Source organism: Gopherus flavomarginatus, chromosome 2, assembly GCF_025201925.1.
Source record: "Gopherus flavomarginatus isolate rGopFla2 chromosome 2, rGopFla2.mat.asm, whole genome shotgun sequence".
NCBI lineage: Eukaryota > Metazoa > Chordata > Testudines > Testudinidae > Gopherus > Gopherus flavomarginatus.
Genome location: NC_066618.1, coordinates 116,463,615 through 116,482,947, shown reverse-complemented (window position 1 = coordinate 116,482,947; position 19,333 = coordinate 116,463,615). Strand labels below are relative to the sequence as shown.

The 19,333-nt window shown below is 45.0% G+C and overlaps 2 protein-coding genes across 3 annotated transcripts in view; both read left to right on the top strand.

Moving 5' to 3' along the window:
• Positions 1 to 4,691, top strand: part of SDHA (succinate dehydrogenase complex flavoprotein subunit A) — a 32,924-nt gene extending 28,233 nt beyond the window's left edge. The window contains exons 13-15 of the mRNA XM_050942851.1: positions 1,173 to 1,303; positions 2,000 to 2,113; positions 4,326 to 4,691. Coding sequence (XP_050798808.1) covers positions 1,173 to 1,303; positions 2,000 to 2,113; positions 4,326 to 4,412 — 332 coding nt within the window. The 3' untranslated portion in view covers positions 4,413 to 4,691. The remainder of the gene's footprint in view (positions 1 to 1,172; positions 1,304 to 1,999; positions 2,114 to 4,325) is intronic.
• Positions 4,692 to 7,439: 2,748 nt separating this feature from the next.
• The window catches only part of FH (fumarate hydratase), a 44,666-nt gene continuing 32,772 nt past the window's right edge, over positions 7,440 to 19,333 (top strand). Inside the window, exons 1-2 of one of the 2 annotated variants that reach the window (XM_050937740.1) lie at positions 7,511 to 7,604; positions 11,282 to 11,812. Coding sequence is in view for 1 of the 2 variants with exons in the window: in XM_050937738.1 (XP_050793695.1) it covers positions 7,473 to 7,604 (132 nt within the window). In the remaining variant the exon portion in view is untranslated. Of the gene's footprint in view, positions 7,605 to 11,281; positions 11,813 to 19,333 lie in introns of both variants that reach the window. The other variant, XM_050937738.1, reaches the window with a different exon arrangement.

The window sequence follows — 19,333 nt, the reverse complement described above, 5'->3', positions numbered from 1 at the left end:
GCATGGAAACATTTTAAAGAGATTTTGTTTAAATGTTTTAAAGATGTGTGTGTAGATTAGAAAAAGTCAGGCGTTCTTGAATGAGAGTTTTTTGTTTTCTACTTTGTGTAGGCTAGCTAACACTTTTCAAATTTTACTATAGAAAATATTACCTCCCAAGGAACTTGTGTACCATTTTCCACCTCAAATACACAGAAGGCTATTGTAGTCTTCTCAATTTATTATAAATAAATCATGAAAACGGGGTTTTTTTGTGCAAGCATAATATCAACATGTTCTTATCAATAACAATGTTCAGGTATATATTTATTTGAAAAACAGTGCACACACAAATCCAGTTTTGCTGAACTCTCTAAGGAAGATTTAAACCTTTTTCTTAAACTCTTATCCTATTTTTTTTATTAAACAAAATTACACAACTTAATTATCTGTAAATTCTTTTTTTTCCCTTTCTGCAATTTCTCCTTCTGTAGCTGCTTTTAGAGATGTGCCTTAAACTGAACATTCTGAAGTGGCCCTCTTACAGGCTGTAGTGCTTACCAAACACCAAGAAGAGGAAAAGCCTGATGTAGAACTTAGAGCCTAGGGATGAGTTGCATGATGCTAGTACACTTGTGATCCCAGCAATTGGGTTGTACAGTGTCCTAAAGAGGTAGACTGTATCCATCCTATATGAATAGAGGATTTTAATAAAATTCTGCTGGAAAAGCTCTTTTGTCCAGCTACCCCCAAGGGTATTTTTGAAAAGTGACCTTAATTAAATTTGCAGCCAAATCTTGTGATCTGAAACAAACTAGAGGACAGAATTGTGTTTTGACATATAGCATTGCAAGATTCCACCTTGTTTTTGGCATGCTCAGTCTTGAATAATATGTCGTTTTGACCAGAGAGGTAATTGAGTTTGGTCTCACAATGGTCTCTAGTAGTCACAGGCACATATCTCAAAACCACTATATACTTTTGCACAGTTAAGCAAGATTGTTAGTTTATGAAAGATGCAAGACTGGAAGAGAGCTTTGCAGGCTATGACAGATGCATTGATAATTGCATAGCGAAGCTTGCACTGTGACTCCTGTGCTCTGTTTCCTAAGTACCAACAAAAAGAAAAATTGAGCTGAAGTTCTTAAAATTGTTGCTTGAATATTTTTCAAAGTAGTGTAATATCTTGTTAGGTACTGTGTGGAATACTGACTTAGTGGAGACCTTGGAACTGCAAAATTTGATGCTGTGTGCTATGCAAACTGTATATGGTGCTGAGGCTCGGAAAGAAACTCGTGGTGCTCATGCCAGAGAAGACTACAAGGTGCTTATGTACTTTATAACATTTTAGCTTCATAAACATGTTTTTCATACATGGGACCAACTTTTGTCAATAAACAAATATCTCTTGGTCTTAATTGTACTTGAGTTTGGGGGGTGATTTTTTTTTCCCCCCAGTCTGCATTGTTTATTCCTAAAACTCTCATAAATTAGATTCTTATTTAAGAGATTTTTTTAAGTGTTCCTAATGTTGGCTTAAAGCTTGTGAAACTGGTTTGTGGTCTGAAATGTGAGTAAATCCAAATGACACTTTCACACCCCTCGATCAGTACCTCGGTAACCAGAATCAGCTGGGTATTGATGTGATGAAAGCACAGCTCCTAGTCAGTCCTATTGAATCTTACAGTTTGAAATACTGATAAAGAAGATAGGAACAGTAATGATGTGGTCACTGGATACATAAAAAGGATTGAAAAGAGTTAAACATTATATGCAGACATCACGCTCTAGAATTTCCACAAACTCAGTTACAATCCTACTTAACTTGCTGAAGCTCTGCAATGGTTTTTAAATAAAAGCAGGAATTGACATAAAATTTAGCAAAACAGCTTAATATTAGCCTACACTTGATATAATAGCATTATAATCAGAAGAGACCTAATCTTGAAGGACGTTATTAAATGCATTTGCAAAATGCAATTCCTGGTCTACAGCATAATACTTTATTTTTACTGCTTAGGTAAGAATAGATGAATATGATTTTTCCAAGCCAATCCAAGGGCAACAGAAAAAACCATTTGAAGAGCATTGGAGAAAACACACCCTTTCTTATGTGGATGTCAAGACTGGGAAGGTATGTTGGCTCTGGGCTTGGAGGGTTTTTTGTCTCATCCTGTTGCTGTCAGTGGGGTGGAAATTGCATGATTGCAGTGGAAATGAGTTGATTTTCCATAAAGTACCACATTGAGTTTTTCTAAATTACAACACTAATTCTTGAGTATATGAAGAACTAAATGTACAAGTTGATAGAAGAGCCATTCCTGGAGACTATGACTGAATTGGTGTTTAGCAATTGACTTTGCACTTGGAGTAGGAATTGGAATAGTTTTTTCAGCTTAGTTCAACATTCTTATCATTACGCACTGATGATGCATGTTTTGATGCTTAGCATAAATCATTTATGGATTCAAAAAGAAATGTATTAAAAATCTGTGGTTTTACAAACTCCCTCCTGAGATGATCTACAGCAATGGTCTCCAACCTTTTTGTGGCCAGTAGCACATTCATGTTTTCAGAAGTGTGGCAGGTGCCAACAATTTTTCAATGCTTATTTTGTATTTGTACATTAAATATGAAAATTATTTTAATATTACAATATATGAATCCAGAGAGAAGCCGTGAGGACAGAGAACACCGGTGCCTGCAGCCCTGGAGTTCTCCGTCCCTGTCAGGCACGGGGCAGTGGCTTGTCTCCCCTGCTGGGCGCTAGGTGGGCCCCACGCCTGCTGGGAACAGAGAACATCATGCTCGCAGCCTGAGTTCTATGTCCCCGTCAGGTGCGGGGCTGCAGCTTCTATCCCCTGCTGGGCACTAGGCGAGCGCATATAAATGCCCTGGCAGGCGCCATGGTGCCCATGGGCACCATGTTGGGGACCACTGATCTACAGTATCCCTCCAATGTGAAGTACTGAGGATCACCTCCCCCTCCAAATGATTAACCTCCTTATTTGGCCAGAAGGGTTATTGTTGAGTGGCATGAGGCACTCTTAGAATCATAGACTATCAGGGTTGGAAGGGACCTCAGGAGGTCATCTAGTCCAACCCTTTGCTCAAAGCAGGACCAACCCCCAACTAAATTATCCCAGACAGGGCTTTGTCAAGCCTGACCATGAAAACCTCTAAGGAAGGAGATTCCACCACCTCCCTAGGTAACCCATTCCCGTGCTTCACCATCCTCATAGTGAAATTTTTTTTCCTAAAATCCAGCCTAAATCTCCACTGCAACGAGACCATTACTCCTTGTTCTGTCATCTTGTACCACTGAGAACAGTCTAGATCCATCCACTTTGGAACCCCCTTTCAGGGAGTTGAAAGCAGCTATCAAATCCCCCCTCATTTTTCTCTTCTGCATGCTAAAAAAGCCCAATTCCCTCAGTCTCTCCTCATAAATCATATGCTTCAGTCCATTAATCATTTTTGTTGCCCTCCACTGGACTTTCCAATTTTTTCACATCCTTCTTGTAGTGGGGGGCCCAAAACTGGACACAGTACTCCAGATGAGGCCTCACCAATGTCGAATAGAGGGGTATGATCACGTCCCTTGACCTGCTGGCAATGCTCCTACTTATACAGCCCAAAATGCCGTTAGCCTTCTTTGCAACAGGGGCACACTGCTGACTCATATCCAGCTTCTCATCCACTCTAATCCCTAATCCTTTTCAGCAGAACTGCTGCCTAGCCCCTTGGTCCCTAGTCTGTAGCAGTGCATGGGATTCTTCCGTCCTAAGTGCAGGACTCTGCACTTGTCCTTGTTGAACCTCATCAGATTTCTTTTGGCCCAGTCCTCCAATTTGTCTAGGTCCCTCTGTATCCCATCCCTTCCCTCCAGTGTATCTACCACTCTTCTTCCCTCAAAGACAGACTGTGCCTCTAAATGCTCCAAGACCCTGCTGGCTCAGGAGGCTAGAATTAGAAATAAAACTCTGGCCAGCTCTAATAAGCAAGATTTTTTTATTTTATTTGAAACACTTTTAAATTGCTTTTTCACTAAACATTTGCAAGTTTTTTTTTCCTTTGAGTCAATTTTCTAGTTTTGATCCAGTACAAGAAATGAAAAAACTAAAGTTCTGTCAAAAAAAACTTTTTTAAGGAACTATATAAATTTGTGTTTAAATTTTTCACAATACTGGCAATTTTTGACCAATTCTATTTTTTCGAATAGGCCAGTTCCAATTCTTTTTCATTATTGGGATTTAGCTGTAATAGCATGAAAAATATTCACAATCTTCTGGATTTGATGCAGTGGTTTGCTTTGCCTTAATTAAGACACTGTTTTATATTTTTAGGTTACTTTGAGTTACAGACCTGTAATTGACAAAACTTTAAATGAAGAAGACTGTGCAACAGTTCCACCTGCTATTCGTTCCTACTAATGATAGTTAGCTGTCTAAATCAATTTATGTAATTATGTATATGTCTGCCAGAGCTTGCTTATACGTGAAGTATAAGTATTGTGTTATTCAGAAAGTTACTGTTATGTTAGTGATGGTTGAAGAATGCTGTCTAGAGATTTCTCACTGATGCTGTGCTTGGTGGCTAGCATATCACCATTAAACAAATGTGTGCAAAGCTGTACACTGATTTTCATCCCTTTGTCAAAACATTTGACGTGAACATACAGAACTAATACCAAAATAAAATAATCTAAAACAGCCTTGCCTACTTGTTACAGCTTTTCTTCTTTTTGCTTTTTTTTTAAACTTCTGGAGCGCTACACATTGAAATAAACTTAATGCATTTATTTTGAAAAAGGGGCTACTGTAATGTGCTGCTTGAGACTTGCATTTCATGATTAGGGGTGTGATTTAAAGTTGAGCCTCCAGGACAGTATCTTTGTCTTGTTGCACATTACCTATTTATCTTATAGTTGCTGTGGGAACTGTAACTTTGAATTTCTAAACCTAAGATTTAAAGCATCTGTTATGTTTAATTAGTGCACTGTAGGGCTTTTTTATTTTTATTTATTTGAAGAAACCTGATTATTTTATTACAAGGCAAATTCTTTCCTTTGAGCAAATATCCTCCACCCAAACGTAGACTGAATAAACTGAACATATTCTTAGTCAAGTCAAAACCACTGGAAAAATTAAAGATTTACAGAATATTCCTATGGACCATATATCTGAGGATGGATAAATTAGAGTGAATTCCCTAGAAAAGGACTTTTTTCTTCCTCCCAACCAAGAAATAAACCAAGGATCAGATTTATAGAACAGGGTTCTTTATAGCTTAATATTGCTACAAAACATGTATCATGCTTAATGTTAACAATATAAAATGAAAAGCATACACTACAGAATGTCCTTAGCACACAAATACATCTTGTCTGTTAATCTGAGTGGGGATGACAAACATGAATATTGTAATTAAATACTGTTGTGTATTTGCATAAAGAATTCCTTTTCTATTAACTGACAAAAGGACTGCAGTACAGTATATGTAATTCTCTAAAATTGAGTTACAAAATGCTCCTTTACTCTTGATCAGTAGTTCTTAAAACTGTGGGGTGGGCCTCTTAAGGGAGGCATGAACTGTATGCTTTTTGTAAAAGCTCTGGCAGTCAGCATCTGGTAGCTGGGGCTCATTCAGGAGGGACATGCAGACTCCATGGAGATAAAGGGGCCACCACCTGGACTCAGACTCTCCTTTCCCAGCCCCCTCCCCAACAGATTAAGTGATAGTAATCCATTTCATATCTCAAATACTAGCAACATTTTTGCTAGTACAGAACTTGCTAAACCCTTATGAGACTGACTCCTCTTAATTTATATTCAGCCATCCGTCTTTATCAGTACATAGCAGATTATTCTAGTGTTGAGTTACAGGCACTTCACCATTTTTTAGAAATTGATTTTACTATGATCAACCTGGAAATATGTTGCTTGAAAGAAGAGATGATTTATCACAGCTTAAAAACTTGTAAGTAAAAGGAAGGCATAAAGCCACCTTTCAGAGGTGGAGGTTAACTGTTCTTTACTCAAAGTCCAATCTTAAATATGAGACAACTGGTTTTTCTTTTCTACTTAAAACAGTTGTGCCAGTTGTCTAACCCTCAGTGGTTCCATTACTAAGTCTGACATGGTGCCTATTCAGGTGTGCTTCCTTTCTCATGGCAGCTCATGAAATGAACTATCTTGGGTTACTAGGTTATATGTGCACAAATATTTCTGGTACATGAACAATGTTCTGTCCCTGGGTCTGTGTACTGACAGCATCAAGATTTAATGAGTGGTCACGAATCTTAGATATCAGGCTTGGAAGGGATGTCAGGAGGTCATCTAGTCAAACCCACTGCTCAAAGCAGGACCAATCCCCAAGTCCCTAAATAGCCCCCTCCAGGATTGAACTCACAACTGTGGGTTTAGCAGGCCAATTCTCAAACCACTGAGCTATGAAATTTAGGTTAATGTTTAAAGGAAAGGGCAAGTACAGGCTCCGTAAAAACAAATGCCACTAAAGCAAGGCCGTAGAGATTGCCAGTTGTATAGGACAAGGCACGACTGAGAAGAAAGGTAGCTTCTGTCAAGCGCTGCCTAGGTGCGTTCCCAGGAATGAAGCAGGCGCTGGTGGAGATGTTCAAAGGATCAAGAAGGGATTTACCATTTATTCTCTAAGCATCTTAAAATTAAACTTCGGTGGCGCTTGCCGGCGCGCGGCTCGGCGTCTTGACTGGAGAGAAAGCGGGACGTTGCGATCTAGCTGCGCCGGTCCCAACACCGGGGTGTCCGGTAGTTCAGGCGGCGGGGCCCGGATCTCCGTTCCCGGTGCAGCGGTTCGCTCCGTGTTAACATTTACACCAGTCGGGCCGGGCAGCTCCTACCTGCCGCCCGCTCAGAGCAACTCTCCCGGGCGGGGGCTCCCAAGGCAAAGGCTGTTTTCCGGCAACAGCGGCCCAGGCTGCCACTTCTTCCTGCTCGCGCCATGAACGGAGGCGGCGGCGGCCGCAGCTACGACCGGCCCCAGGCCCCGAGCGAAGCCCGCCTCACGCTGAGCCCTGGTGACCGATGTGAGAGCCGCGGGCGTCACCTCACCGCGACCCGCCTCTACAGGCCCCGGCCCTGCACCGAGGCGCCGTTCCCCTGGGCCCCATCACCCGGGGTCTCGCCAGCCACGCGCTCGTTACTTGCGCTGTCGCTCGCCCCACGAAAGGCAGCAGCTGAGTTGCTAATACGCATGCTCAGCTTCCCTCACACATGCGTAGTAGCCTCCAAGAGCTACCGCGCAGGAGCGGGCCCCACCCCTTGCTGCGCTTTTAGCCGCTTGTCAATTGGCTTCCGCGTGGTTGAGCCCGCCTCCTGGTTCCCGCTCCCGGCTGTTGATTGGTCTGCCTAGAGGTGGGGCCTTCCTTTCCCCAAGGCACTTGCTGTCAGAAAGTAGCTGTGCCCCGCCCCCTTCCCGGCCCCTGTGTCGCGGCTTCCGTGCTCCCGCTCACCATGTACTGCTCACTCCGGCCCCTTCAGCGCCTGGGCAGCACGCGGGGGCTCCTCGCGCTCCAGCCGCCGCCGCGCGCCGCTCGCCTGTGCCAGCCTCAGCAGCGGCCGCTGCCGCCGCGCGCCGCCGGGATGGTGAGGACGTGTCCGGGTCTCGCGTCGGGCCCCGGGGGGTGGCGGTGACCTCTAACTGCTACCGCCAGCCGCCCCTCCCCCCAGGGGGGCTGTGCGGGGGTCGAGCTGAGGGGTCTCGCTCCGGCCGGGGAGGCCGCGGTCGTGCAGCCTCCCCCCACTCAGTGTCGGGCTGCCGCGCGGGGCGGGTCTGCGGGACCCGAATTTGACCTGTTAACCCCTCACCCCCGCTGAGCTCGAGTCCCGTCGGGTCCGACGCCCCTGGCTGGGGAGAGCTCGGCTCCAGCTGGCGCAGGCTCGTCCTTAGGCGCCGGGACCCCGCGGCGATGGGCGGCCCGAACCTCTCCCGCTCCCAGTCATCGCCGAGCAGGACGCGGGACCCAAAGTACCTTGGTTGGGTGGGCCTGGTGCGCGCCTAGGTCTTGCACCGCTGTCGCTATGTCCGGCCCTTTCGTCTGTCCTTGGGACATCGCTAGGATTGGCGAGGATGGAAAATGCGCTAACGTGTTTAATGGCTCTTGATGGGGATGGGGCACCCTCCCCCACTGAAAACCTTTGAACTGCACAGCAATGCTCACCCCAAGCTGACAGTCTGTAGTCAGTTGCAGTAAATGCAGGTCATGCTGCAGTCTAAAAACACACGAGCTGCGCAAATATGGGGTTGTAAATCTGACTATTAAAATTCCCTCCCTTTCAGATAAGGAGAGGAAAAACTGCACCTCCTGTTATATTACTTTTCAGATCTCCATCAAATTGTCAAAAGCTTCCAGGAAAAAGTGGGAAGTTAGGATAGGACATTGTTCCTAAAACAGGCTTTTTAAAATGTTGATTCTGTATTTTTACAGTTTAATGAGGTACAAAGGGACAAACTTCCAAATTAATGAACAAACCAAATTACGCTGTTTTGGAATGTGGGGGAATTGGAATTCAATATTTAACTTAAAACAAACAGACATGTAACTTATAAACCACTGGCTTATCATCATTCTGATAATTTTGTTTATGTATCCCTCCAGATTTTCCTAGCACATTTTTTGAGTTACTAAGATCTAATAAGCAACATGTGTTCTCTGAGCTGTGCCAGACAAACATATGACTTGTACTGTAAGACAGGCTTGTCATTCATGATATAGTTGATTGATAGTATTTAAACTCTTATTAAAAAATGAGCGGGAGACACCAGTTGTCCAAAGCTGCATTCTGAGTGAACCTTTCCGGTGTCACATTTGTGCCCCAGTTCCCAACAGGGTACTCCTGGGACCTCATCCCTCACGTTAAAACTTAAGTTTATCCCTATTCCTGTGTTGTTTCTTGGGTGAGGGCAGAAAAAGACCAATGTAGTTAAAATAAATTGTCATAACCTCTGGTTTGAAGTAACTAAAAAAAAAATGCATACAGGTTTTAGTTGCAAAACCAGTTAATTCTGTAATCAATATTCACTTCTGCCTTTTCCAGCACTACTTTTGTCCTTTGTTTTTTGCTGCCTGAGGAATGGAAGTACTGTGAAAACCCGTATAGCTCACTGTCCTTTTTTGGTAGAGGATGAAACTGTTAATGAGAATACAGTAAAATGTAATGCTTTGGATGTAATTTAATTTTCTAACAACTAATCAGGAAGTGTTCCTCAAAAAGTTAAAGTGGAGGATGAGCTCAAGCAGCCTTTTGAGTTTGAATGGAAAGCTTTGTTTTGGTTGTTTTTTACCCAAACATTTCTTGTAGTAAAGGTCTTCTGAAAGAGCACACTTTTTCAATCATAGCTGAAGGGTTTTCACAAGGAGTACTTTGTTTAATCACCTGAAGGCAGTAATCATCATCCAGTTCTTTATTGTTTGCTTATACTGCAAAATCATAAAGATGTGAAGTAAAACTGAAGGAGCAGAAAATGCCCTTAAGCTCTCAAACAAATTGTATCCAAAGATGGATAACTTCTCACAAATCACCTTTGCTAACTTCATTGACAAAAGAGAGTATGGAAAAAGCTTCAGGGGCATGAATGGAAGTAATGAAATTTAAATATTCCTAATTCTCCCAAATGTCACCTGTAATTTAGGACAGTAGAGAAAAGGTGTATATAACGGTTCCCTATTTTTTCTTTATTGGGAGTTACTTCTTACAGTGGAAGGATACATTACAAACAAACTGCACTTTTTGTAAAGTGTGTTTTTGGGTGGAGGGAAGGGTTAAAATCATTGAGCAGATACAAGCCACTTCAAGATGTGCACTTCTCCTAGGGCTGGTCCACACTACGGGGAGAAATCGATCTTAGATACGCAACTTCAGCTACGTGAATAACGTAGCTGAAGTCAAATATCTAAGATCGGATTACTTACCCGTCCTCACCGCGCGGGATCGATGTTCGCGGCTCTCCCTGTCGATTCCGCAACTCCGTTGGGGTTGATGGAGTTCCGGAATCGATATAAGCGCGCTCGGGGATCGATATATCGCGTCTAGATGAGACGCGATATATCGATCCCCGAGCAATCGATTTTAACCCGCCGATACGGCGGGTAGTCTGGACGTAGCCTTAGTGTCTGAAGACATGCAGCAAAATACACCAATGTACATAGACCCTGCCATGACTGTCTGCTGTTTTCCTACCAGTAGAGCTAAACTGCACATCATTTAAAGGGATATATTTTAAACCGAGGCTGGAAAGGCAGCGTTCCTTCTCTCCTCAGTTGAGTTGTACAAAATATACATATCTGGTTTCCTTTTTTTTAAAAGTTACAACGTGATAGTTATAATGTAAGCAACAAATAAAACTAAAACTTTGAAACCTTTTCTGTATCAGAAGAGCAGTTGAAGAGTACAGATAGTTTTCTTTTTATTGTGCACAAATTCAGCATAAATTAAATGAGGTTGAAAGAAATCTTTCTAAAAACTCCTGCTTGTTGAAACTAGAGTAGAATTATTGCAATTGTCCTGCTCTTTTGAGTTCTCCATTGCATTATGGTGCAATGAGTTTTAACATCAAAACAGTTAGTCACTAGCTAAGAGGTAAAAGTACAGTTATATTTGCTTAGATTACTTAAGCTCTGAACTGTGTTTTTGGCCAGAGGACACATGAGTAGGACTTCTGAAAGCTGGGCTTTATTTTGTAGGGTAGAGAATGTCAATTCTGAGCTGTGCCTTGCAGAAGGCATAACACAGCCGGTTTAAACCAGAAACTAGCAGACTTGCATAGCCACCTTGGCTTCTCCATGACCTAGAAAATCTGGGGTAGAACTGATTTTAATCATGATCAAGGCTTGGTCTACACTACAGAGTTACGTATAAGCAGCTTATGTCGATCTAACTCTGTAAGGGCTTGTCTACACTGTCAAGTTTTGTTGCCAAAAACTGCCTTTTGGCAACAAAATAGTGATAGTGTACAAACTGCAAGGTCCCTTTTTTAAAAAAAAAAAAGCCTAGATTTGGTGACAAAAAACTTCCACCCCTACGAGAGACTGTCGTCTTTTCCCCTCCCTTTATTGTTGACAAACAGCCAGTGTAGACACCAGGTTTTTTTGTTTGTATTCCCCCCCTCCCCCAATTTTATTGGCCTCCAGAAAGTATCCCATGATTCTCATGCTGCTGCTCTGGTCAGCGGTTTGAACTCCGCTGCCTTGCAGTCAACTTGCCCCTCCCTCTTGCATGCCCTGGGATTTTAAAATCTCATTTCCTGTTTGCTGGCTTCCCAGAGGAGCTTCCCAGGTGAGCATGGCTGGCTGTTGCACCAAACGTGCTCCCACTTGGACCACCGCTGAGTTGTTGGATCTGATCAGTATATGGGGAAAAGAGTCTGTTCAGTCGCAGCTGTGAGTGACTCATAGGAATCGGGACACATATGGGCAAATTTCTCGGGGCTTGTGCGAAAAGGGCTATGATCGGGACACACATCAGTGTAGAGCGAAGATAAAGGAGCTGAGGCAGGCGTGCCATAAGGCGCAGGAGGTAAACCATCGCTCCGGTGGTGCACCTAAGACCTGCCACTTCTATAAGGAGCTGAATGCTATCCTCAGTGGTGACCCCACCTCCACTGCCGATTGCCCCATGGATACTTCGCATGCAGCTGAAAGAGGGGGTAACCCTGAGGCTGAAATTGTGGATGAAGAAGTTGGGCTAGAAGAGGATGTGGTGCTCCCAGCGGGGTCACCCAGTGGGGCAGGCAGCCAGGAACTTTTCTCCACTCCAGAAATGCTCAACGGGGAGCAGGAAGCAGATGACGCCGGGTAAGTTGCTATGGCTTGTGAACGGAATCGAAAAGTGGGAGGCAGGTAGTGTTTTCTGTGGGCTCAACATTGCCCTGTGTAGCTAATCTGCAGGGCCAAGCAGGGTATTAATGGACATGGAGACCTGCAGGGAATCCTCCAGAGAGAGGCTCTGGAAAGTTTCCAAGAGGTACTTGTTAATCCTCTGCTGCAGATTCCAAGGGATTGCAGCCTTGTTAGTTCCCCCACTGTAGGAAACTGTCCCATGCCATTTAGAAATCACTGGAGCTGGGACCAAAGCAGCACATAGCTGAGCTGCATATATACCGTGGTGAAAGCTGCAAGCATTCAGTAGCTGAGTCCTGGTTTCCCTTGTCACCCTCAACAGGGAGATGTCAGCCAGCAGGTTGTCCACCTATGAAAAATTGTGGGATAATTTTAGAGTGAGTCCCCTGCAAAGCTGCCTTGCAAGCTGTGAACTTTTGGCCTGTATGCACAACCGCCTTCCCCCAACTCCCAAAACTCGCCATGACTGGGGTGGTCACGGAGCTGTTTGCCTGCCTAGAGTCTCATCAGAGAGAAAGTGATTTCTGTTACAAAAATACCCTTTTTACTAAAATGTTTCAATCATTTGCTGGAATGTAACTGTTATAACCTTAGTCCCAGATTTGGACCTTAGCGTCCAAAATATGGGGGTTAGCATGAAAACCTCCAAGCTTAGTTACCTGCTTGGACCTGGTACCTGCTGCCACCACCCAAAAAATTAGTGTTTTGGGGCACTCTGGTCCCCCTGAAAAACCTTCCCTGGGGACCCCAAGACCCAAATCCCTTGAGTCTCACAACAAAGGGAAATAATTCTTTTTCCCTTCCCCCCTCCAGGTGCTCCTAGAGAGATACACAGACACAAGCTCTGTGAATCCAAACAGAGTGAATCTCCCTCTCTGTTCCCAATCCTGGAAACAAAAAGTACTTTCCTATTCCCCCAGAGGGAATGCAAAATCAGGCTAGCAATCCAACACACAGATCTCTCCGATTTCTTCCTCCCACCAATTCCCTGGTGAGTACAGACTCAATTTCCCTGAAGTAAAGAAAAACTCCAACAGGTCTTAAAAGAAAGCTTTATATAAAAAGAAAGAAAAATACATACAAATGTTCTCTTTGTATTTAGATGATACAACACAGGGTCAATTGCTTAAAAGAATATTGAATAAACAGCCTTATTCAAAAGGAATACAAATCAAAGCACTCCAGCACTTATATTCATGCAAATACCAAAGAAAAGAAACCATAGAACTTACTATCTGATCTCTTTGTCCTTACACTTAGAAACAGAAGATTAGAAAACAGAACTACTTCTCCAAAGCTCAGAGAAAGCAGGAAGGCAGACAAAAGACAAAAGACTCAGACACTCAATTCCCTCCACCCAAAGTTGAAAAAATCCGGTTTCCTGATTGGTCCTCTGGTCAGGTGCTTCAGGTGCAAGAGACATTAACCCTTAGCTATCTGTTTATGACACGCCCCCCAAATTGCAGACAGTGGGGAAGCTCACTGGCGGCGATTTCCTTCTAGAACTTGAAAATAAACAGATTAATACAACACATACACCTTTACATATACTCCTAAGTATATAACTAACAGACTTCTACATTTTAAGAACACTTTTTAACTACTGAATTTTGGGAAACTGTCACGGGAGAGTGCATCAGCTACTTTGTTAGAAGCTCCTGTGATGTGTTGAATTTCAAAATCAAAATCTTGGAGAGCTAAACTCCAACGAAGAAGTTTCTTGTTGTTCCCCTTGGCAGTATGAAGCCACTTTAGTGCAGCATGGTCAGTTTGTAGTTGGAACCGCCGTCCCCAAACATATGGGCGTAGCTTTTCCAGGGCGTACACAATGGCATAGCATTCCTTTTCACTGACTGACCAGTGACTTTCCCTCTCAGACAGTTTCTTGCTGAGAAACACGACAGGATGGAAGTTGTGATCTGTTGCTTCCTGCATGAGCACTGCTCCTATACCACGCTCAGAGGCATCTGTGGTTACTAGGAATGGCTTGTCAAAATCCGGGGCCCTGAGCACAGGGTCAGACATGAGCGTTGCCTTAAGTTGGGTAAAGGCCTTTTGACACTCATCAGTCCACTTAACTGCATTTGGCTGGGTCTTTTTGGTCAGGTCGGTCAGTGGGGCAGCGATTTGGCTGTAGTGTGGTACAAATCGCCTGTAGTATCCGGCCAAGCCTAAGAAGGATTGAACCTGCTTCTTGGACCGTGGGACAGGCCACTTTTGGATAGCATCCACCTTGGCCTGTAGGGGGTTTATGGTTCCTCGACCCACCTGGTGCCCCAGGTAAGTCACTCTGTTTTGGCCTATTTGACACTTTTTGGCCTTAACAGTTAGTCCTGCCTGCCTGATGCGCTCAAAGACCTTTTCCAGGTGTAGTAGGTGTTCGGGCCAGGAGTTTGAAAAAATGGCCACATCATCGAGGTAGGCAACTGCAAATTCTCCCAGTCCAGCTAGTAGACCATCTACCAGCCTCTGGAAGGTGGCGGGTGCATTTCGAAGGCCGAAAGGAAGGACATTGAATTCATACACCCCCGCATGGGTGACGAATGCTGACCTCTCCTTGGCAGGGTCATCTAGCGGTACTTGCCAGTACCCCTTGGTTAAGTCTATTGTAGAGATGAACTGGGCACGTCCCAACTTTTGCAATAGCTCATCGGTACGTGGCATTGGATAGTTGTCCGGACGAGTTACAGCATTTAGCTTACGGTAGTCCACGCAGAAGCGTATTTCCCCATCTGGTTTGGGTACCAGAACCACTGGAGATGCCCCTGCACTGGTAGATGGGCGGATTATACCCATCTGTAGCATGTTCTGGATCTCCCGTTCTATAGCAGCTTGGGCATGAGGAGACACTCGGTAGGGTGGGGTTCTGATTGGGTGAGCATTACCTGTATCAATGGAGTGGTATGCCCGTTCAATCCGTCCTGGGGTGGCTGAGAACAATGGGGCGAAGCTAGTGCACAGCTCCTTGATTTGTTGCCGCTGCAGACGTTCCAGGGTGGTTGAGAGGTTCACCTCTTCCACGCCACCGTCTTTTTTCCCGTCGTAGTAGACACCGTCAGGCCACTCAGCATCCTCTCCCTGGACTGTAAACTGACAAACCTGTAAGTCTCTGGAATAGAAAGGCTTGAGAGAATTAACATGGTACACTTTAGGCTTTAGTGAGGAATTGGGAAATGCTATGAGGTAGTTTACAGCTCCCAGGCGCTCTTGGACCGTGAATGGCCCTTCCCATGATGCTTCCATCTTATGGGCCTGTTGTGCCTTCAAGACCATAACCTGGTCTCCTACCTTGAAGGACCGATCTCTGGCATGTCTGTCATACCAGGCCTTTTGCTCTTCTTGAGCATCCTTTAGGTTCTCTTTAGCAAGGGCTAAAGAGTGTCGGAGGGTGCTTTGTAGGTTGCTTACAAAGTCCAGAATGTTAGTTCCTGGAGAAGGCGTAAACCCCTCCCATTGCTGCTTCACCCACTGTAATGGCCCCTTAACCTCATGACCATACACAAGTTCAAATGGTGAAAACCCTAAACTGGGATGTGGTACAGCCCTGTAGGCAAACAGCAACTGCTGCAACACTAGGTCCCAATTATTGGAGAATTCGTTGATGAATTTTCGTATCATGGCCCCCAAAGTTCCATTGAACCTTTCCACCAGGCCATTGGTTTGATGGTGGTACGGGGTGGCAACCAAGTGATTCACCCCATGAGTTTCCCACAGTTTTTCCATGGTCCCTGCCAGGAAATTAGACCCTGAATCTGTAAGGATGTCGCAGGGCCAACCTACCCTGGCAAAGATGTCTGTTAGGGCCAGGCACACAGTGTTAGCCCTGGTGTTGCCTAGAGCTACTGCTTCCGGCCATCGGGTAGCAAAGTCCACTAAAGTCAGTACGTACTGCTTTCCTCTGGGCGTCTTTTTTGGGAAAGGGCCCAGAATATCCACAGCTACTCGCTGAAATGGGACCTCAATTATGGGGAGTGGCTGGAGAGGGGCCTTGACCTGGTCTTGAGGCTTTCCCACTCTTTGGCATACCTCACAAGACCGGACATACTTGGCAACGTCCTTGCCCATCCCCTCCCAGTGGAAGGACTTCCCCAACCGGTCCTTGGTTCTGTTCACCCCAGCATGGCCACTGGGATGATCATGGGCTAAGCTTAAGAGCTTCCCCCGGTACTTAGTTGGAACCACCAACTGTTTTTGCGGCTGCCATTCTTCCCGGTGTCCACCAGAAAGAATTTCCTTGTATAAAAGTCCTTGGTCTATAACAAACCGGGATCGATTAGAAGAGCTGAGAGGCGGTGGGGTGCTCCGTGCCGCCGCCCACGCTTTCTGAAGGCTGTCATCCGCTTCCTGCTCAGCCTGGAACTGTTCCCTTGAGGCTGGGGTCACCAGTTCTTCCTCAGACTGTGGACTTGGGCTTGGTCCCTCTGGAAGCGATGTAGGTGATGGGGTTGTTTCCGTTGCTGGTGAACCGCTCTCCGCTGGTGCACCTGAGGGTATTTCAGGCTCTGGCTGAGCCTTTTGGGTATGGCTGTCTGTTGCTTCTGCCAGTTGTGGCTCGCTGGCGCCCACTGGCGTTGAGTTTGAAGATGGGGTTGCAATCGCTGGTGCTGTTTGCTGTTCCAGTTCCGGGCCTGGGACTGGAGATGCTGTGGCTGTTTCAGGGGTAGGCGTGGAATCTGGGTCCACTACCTCTGTCTGGGTCTCTGGTAACACAGACGGCGCGTCTGTGGACGGTTCAGGAACAGGAATGGGTCTGGAAGCTTGCCTGGTTTGGCTACGTGTAACCATTCCCACTCTCTTGGCCCGCCTCACCTGGTTGGCCAAGTCTTCCCCCAGTAGCATGGGGATAGGATAATTGTCATAGACTGCAAAAGTCCACATTCCTGACCAGCCTTTGTACTGGACAGGCAGTTGAGCTGTAGGCAAGTCTACAGCTTGGGACATGAAGGGGTAAATTGTAACTTTGGCCTTTGGGTTGATGAATTTGGGGTCAACGAAGGATTGGTGGATAGCTGACACTTGTGCCCCCGTGTCTCTCCACGCAGTAACCTTCTTTCCGCCCACTCTCAAATTTTCCCTTCGCTCCAAGGGTATTTGAGAGGCATCCGGGCCTGGGGATCTTTGGTGTGATGGTGGTGTAATGAATTGCACTCGCATGGTGTTCTTGGGACACTTGGCCTTGATATGTCCCAGTTCATTACACTTAAAGCATCTTCCATCTGATGGGTCACTGGGCCGAGGTGAGTTACTGGAGACTGGTGAGGTTGAAGGGTAGGGTATCTGTGGCTTTACTTGGGTGGTATGTGGGGTCTTTGGCTGTCCTCGGTTGTAGGGTTTATGGTCTGTGTGCCCCCTGGGGTAATCGTTCCCCTTGACAGTAGCTTTTTTGCTTTCTGCCAGTTCCATCCATGAGCTAATGTTCAATGAAGGGAAACCAGAAAAACCACTTTATTTACATGCATATAAGTGCTGGTACTTGCCTCCTAATGGGAGGGCTATTGCATGACAAAAGACCCTTAACAGTTTGGTAATGGCTTCCTGCTTATTATGCAAGCCACAAACTGCCAGAGAGAGCAGAGAAAAAAAAATTCTCTCTGGTTCCCTTTTAAAACCAAACTGTTTCTCTCTGCTAAAAAGCCCTTAGCAGAGAAAAGAAAAATATAATATTCCTACTGGCTTCTGGATTCTGTCTATATCCCACCTGCTGCCACCATGTTATAACCTTAGTCCCAGATTTGGACCTTAGCGTCCAAAATATGGGGGTTAGCATGAAAACCTCCAAGCTTAGTTACCTGCTTGGACCTGGTACCTGCTGCCACCACCCAAAAAATTAGAGTGTTTTGGGGCACTCTGGTCCCCCTGAAAAACCTTCCCTGGGGACCCCAAGACCCAAATCCCTTGAGTCTCACAACAAAGGGAAATAATTCTTTTTCCCTTCCCCCCTCCAGGTGCTTCTAGAGAGATACACAGACACAAGCTCTGTGAATCCAAACAGAGTGAATCTCCCTCTCTGTTCCCAATCCTGGAAACAAAAAGTACTTTCCTATTCCCCCAGAGGGAATGCAAAATCAGGCTAGCAATCCAACACACAGATCTCCCCGATTTCTTCCTCCCACCAATTCCCTGGTGAGTACAGACTCAATTTCCCTGAAGTAAAGAAAAACTCCAACAGGTCTTAAAAGAAAGCTTTATATAAAAAGAAAGAAAAATACATACAAATGTTCTTTGTATTTAGATGATACAACACAGGGTCAATTGCTTAAAGAATATTGAATAAACAGCCTTATTCAAAAGGAATACAAATCAAAGCACTCCAGCACTTATATTCATGCAAATACCAAAGAAAAGAAACCATAGAACTTACTATCTGATCTCTTTGTCCTTACACTTAGAAACAGAAGATTAGAAAACAGAACTACTTCTCCAAAGCTCAGAGAAAGCAGGAAGGCAGACAAAAGACAAAAGACTCAGACACTCAATTCCCTCCACCCAAAGTTGAAAAAATCCGGTTTCCTGATTGGTCCTCTGGTCAGGTGCTTCAGGTGCAAGAGACATTAACCCTTAGCTATCTGTTTATGACAGTAACAATCCCTCTTCTGTTCAGCACAGACCTTGAAGAATACACCATGCATCCCCATGGACTGGCTGTGACAGATAAGAAAAAACCCTAGGCGCCGCAGAGAAGACATGTTCTGCGAGGTTATACAGTGCAATGAGAGACAGACCAGGGAACGGAAAGATTTCTGGGAAGCCAAAAGGCACAACAGAAAAGTGAATGCTGCTTTTGCTAGGCATGCAACAGAGCAGATGATAAAAGTTATGAAGGATCAGGCAGAGATGCTCCAAGTCTCTGATACAGCTGCAGACTGAGCAGATCCGAGTTCGAGTGCCACTGCAGCAGATGCACTGTTCTTTGCCAACCCCACCCCCCTCTATGCCCACACATTCCTTTTCGCTTCACAGCACTCCTGAATTTCCCCATCGCTCCACCCCCTCTCACAGCTTGCACGATAGCTGGAGCTACACACAGTTGTGAGGTTTTATCTTTTTTAACAATAAATGAAGGCTAAGGTATTTAATGGTACAGCATTTTTATTCTGCGTTTTACAAAAGAGTATAGCAATCAATTCACTCTAGGGAACAGATTCCTAAATCATTGTGTTGCGTGTATCTTAGGCCCCAAAATTGTACATGGATGCAACAGGGAAACAACTCCAAAGTAGACGTGTTACTGCCCTGCATTATCAAAGTGGTTTCTCGAAGCCTCTCTGATGTTAATAGCAGCCCTCTGGGCTCCTCTGACAGCCCTAGCATCTGGCTGTTCAAACTGTGCAGCCAAGCGCTCTGCCTCAGTGCTCCACACCCGAGCAAACATTTCATCTTTAGATTCACACAGATTATACAAAGTGCAGCACACGGCTATGACCACAGGAATATTATCCTTGGTAAGGTCTAGCCTGCCATTTAAACACCTCCAGC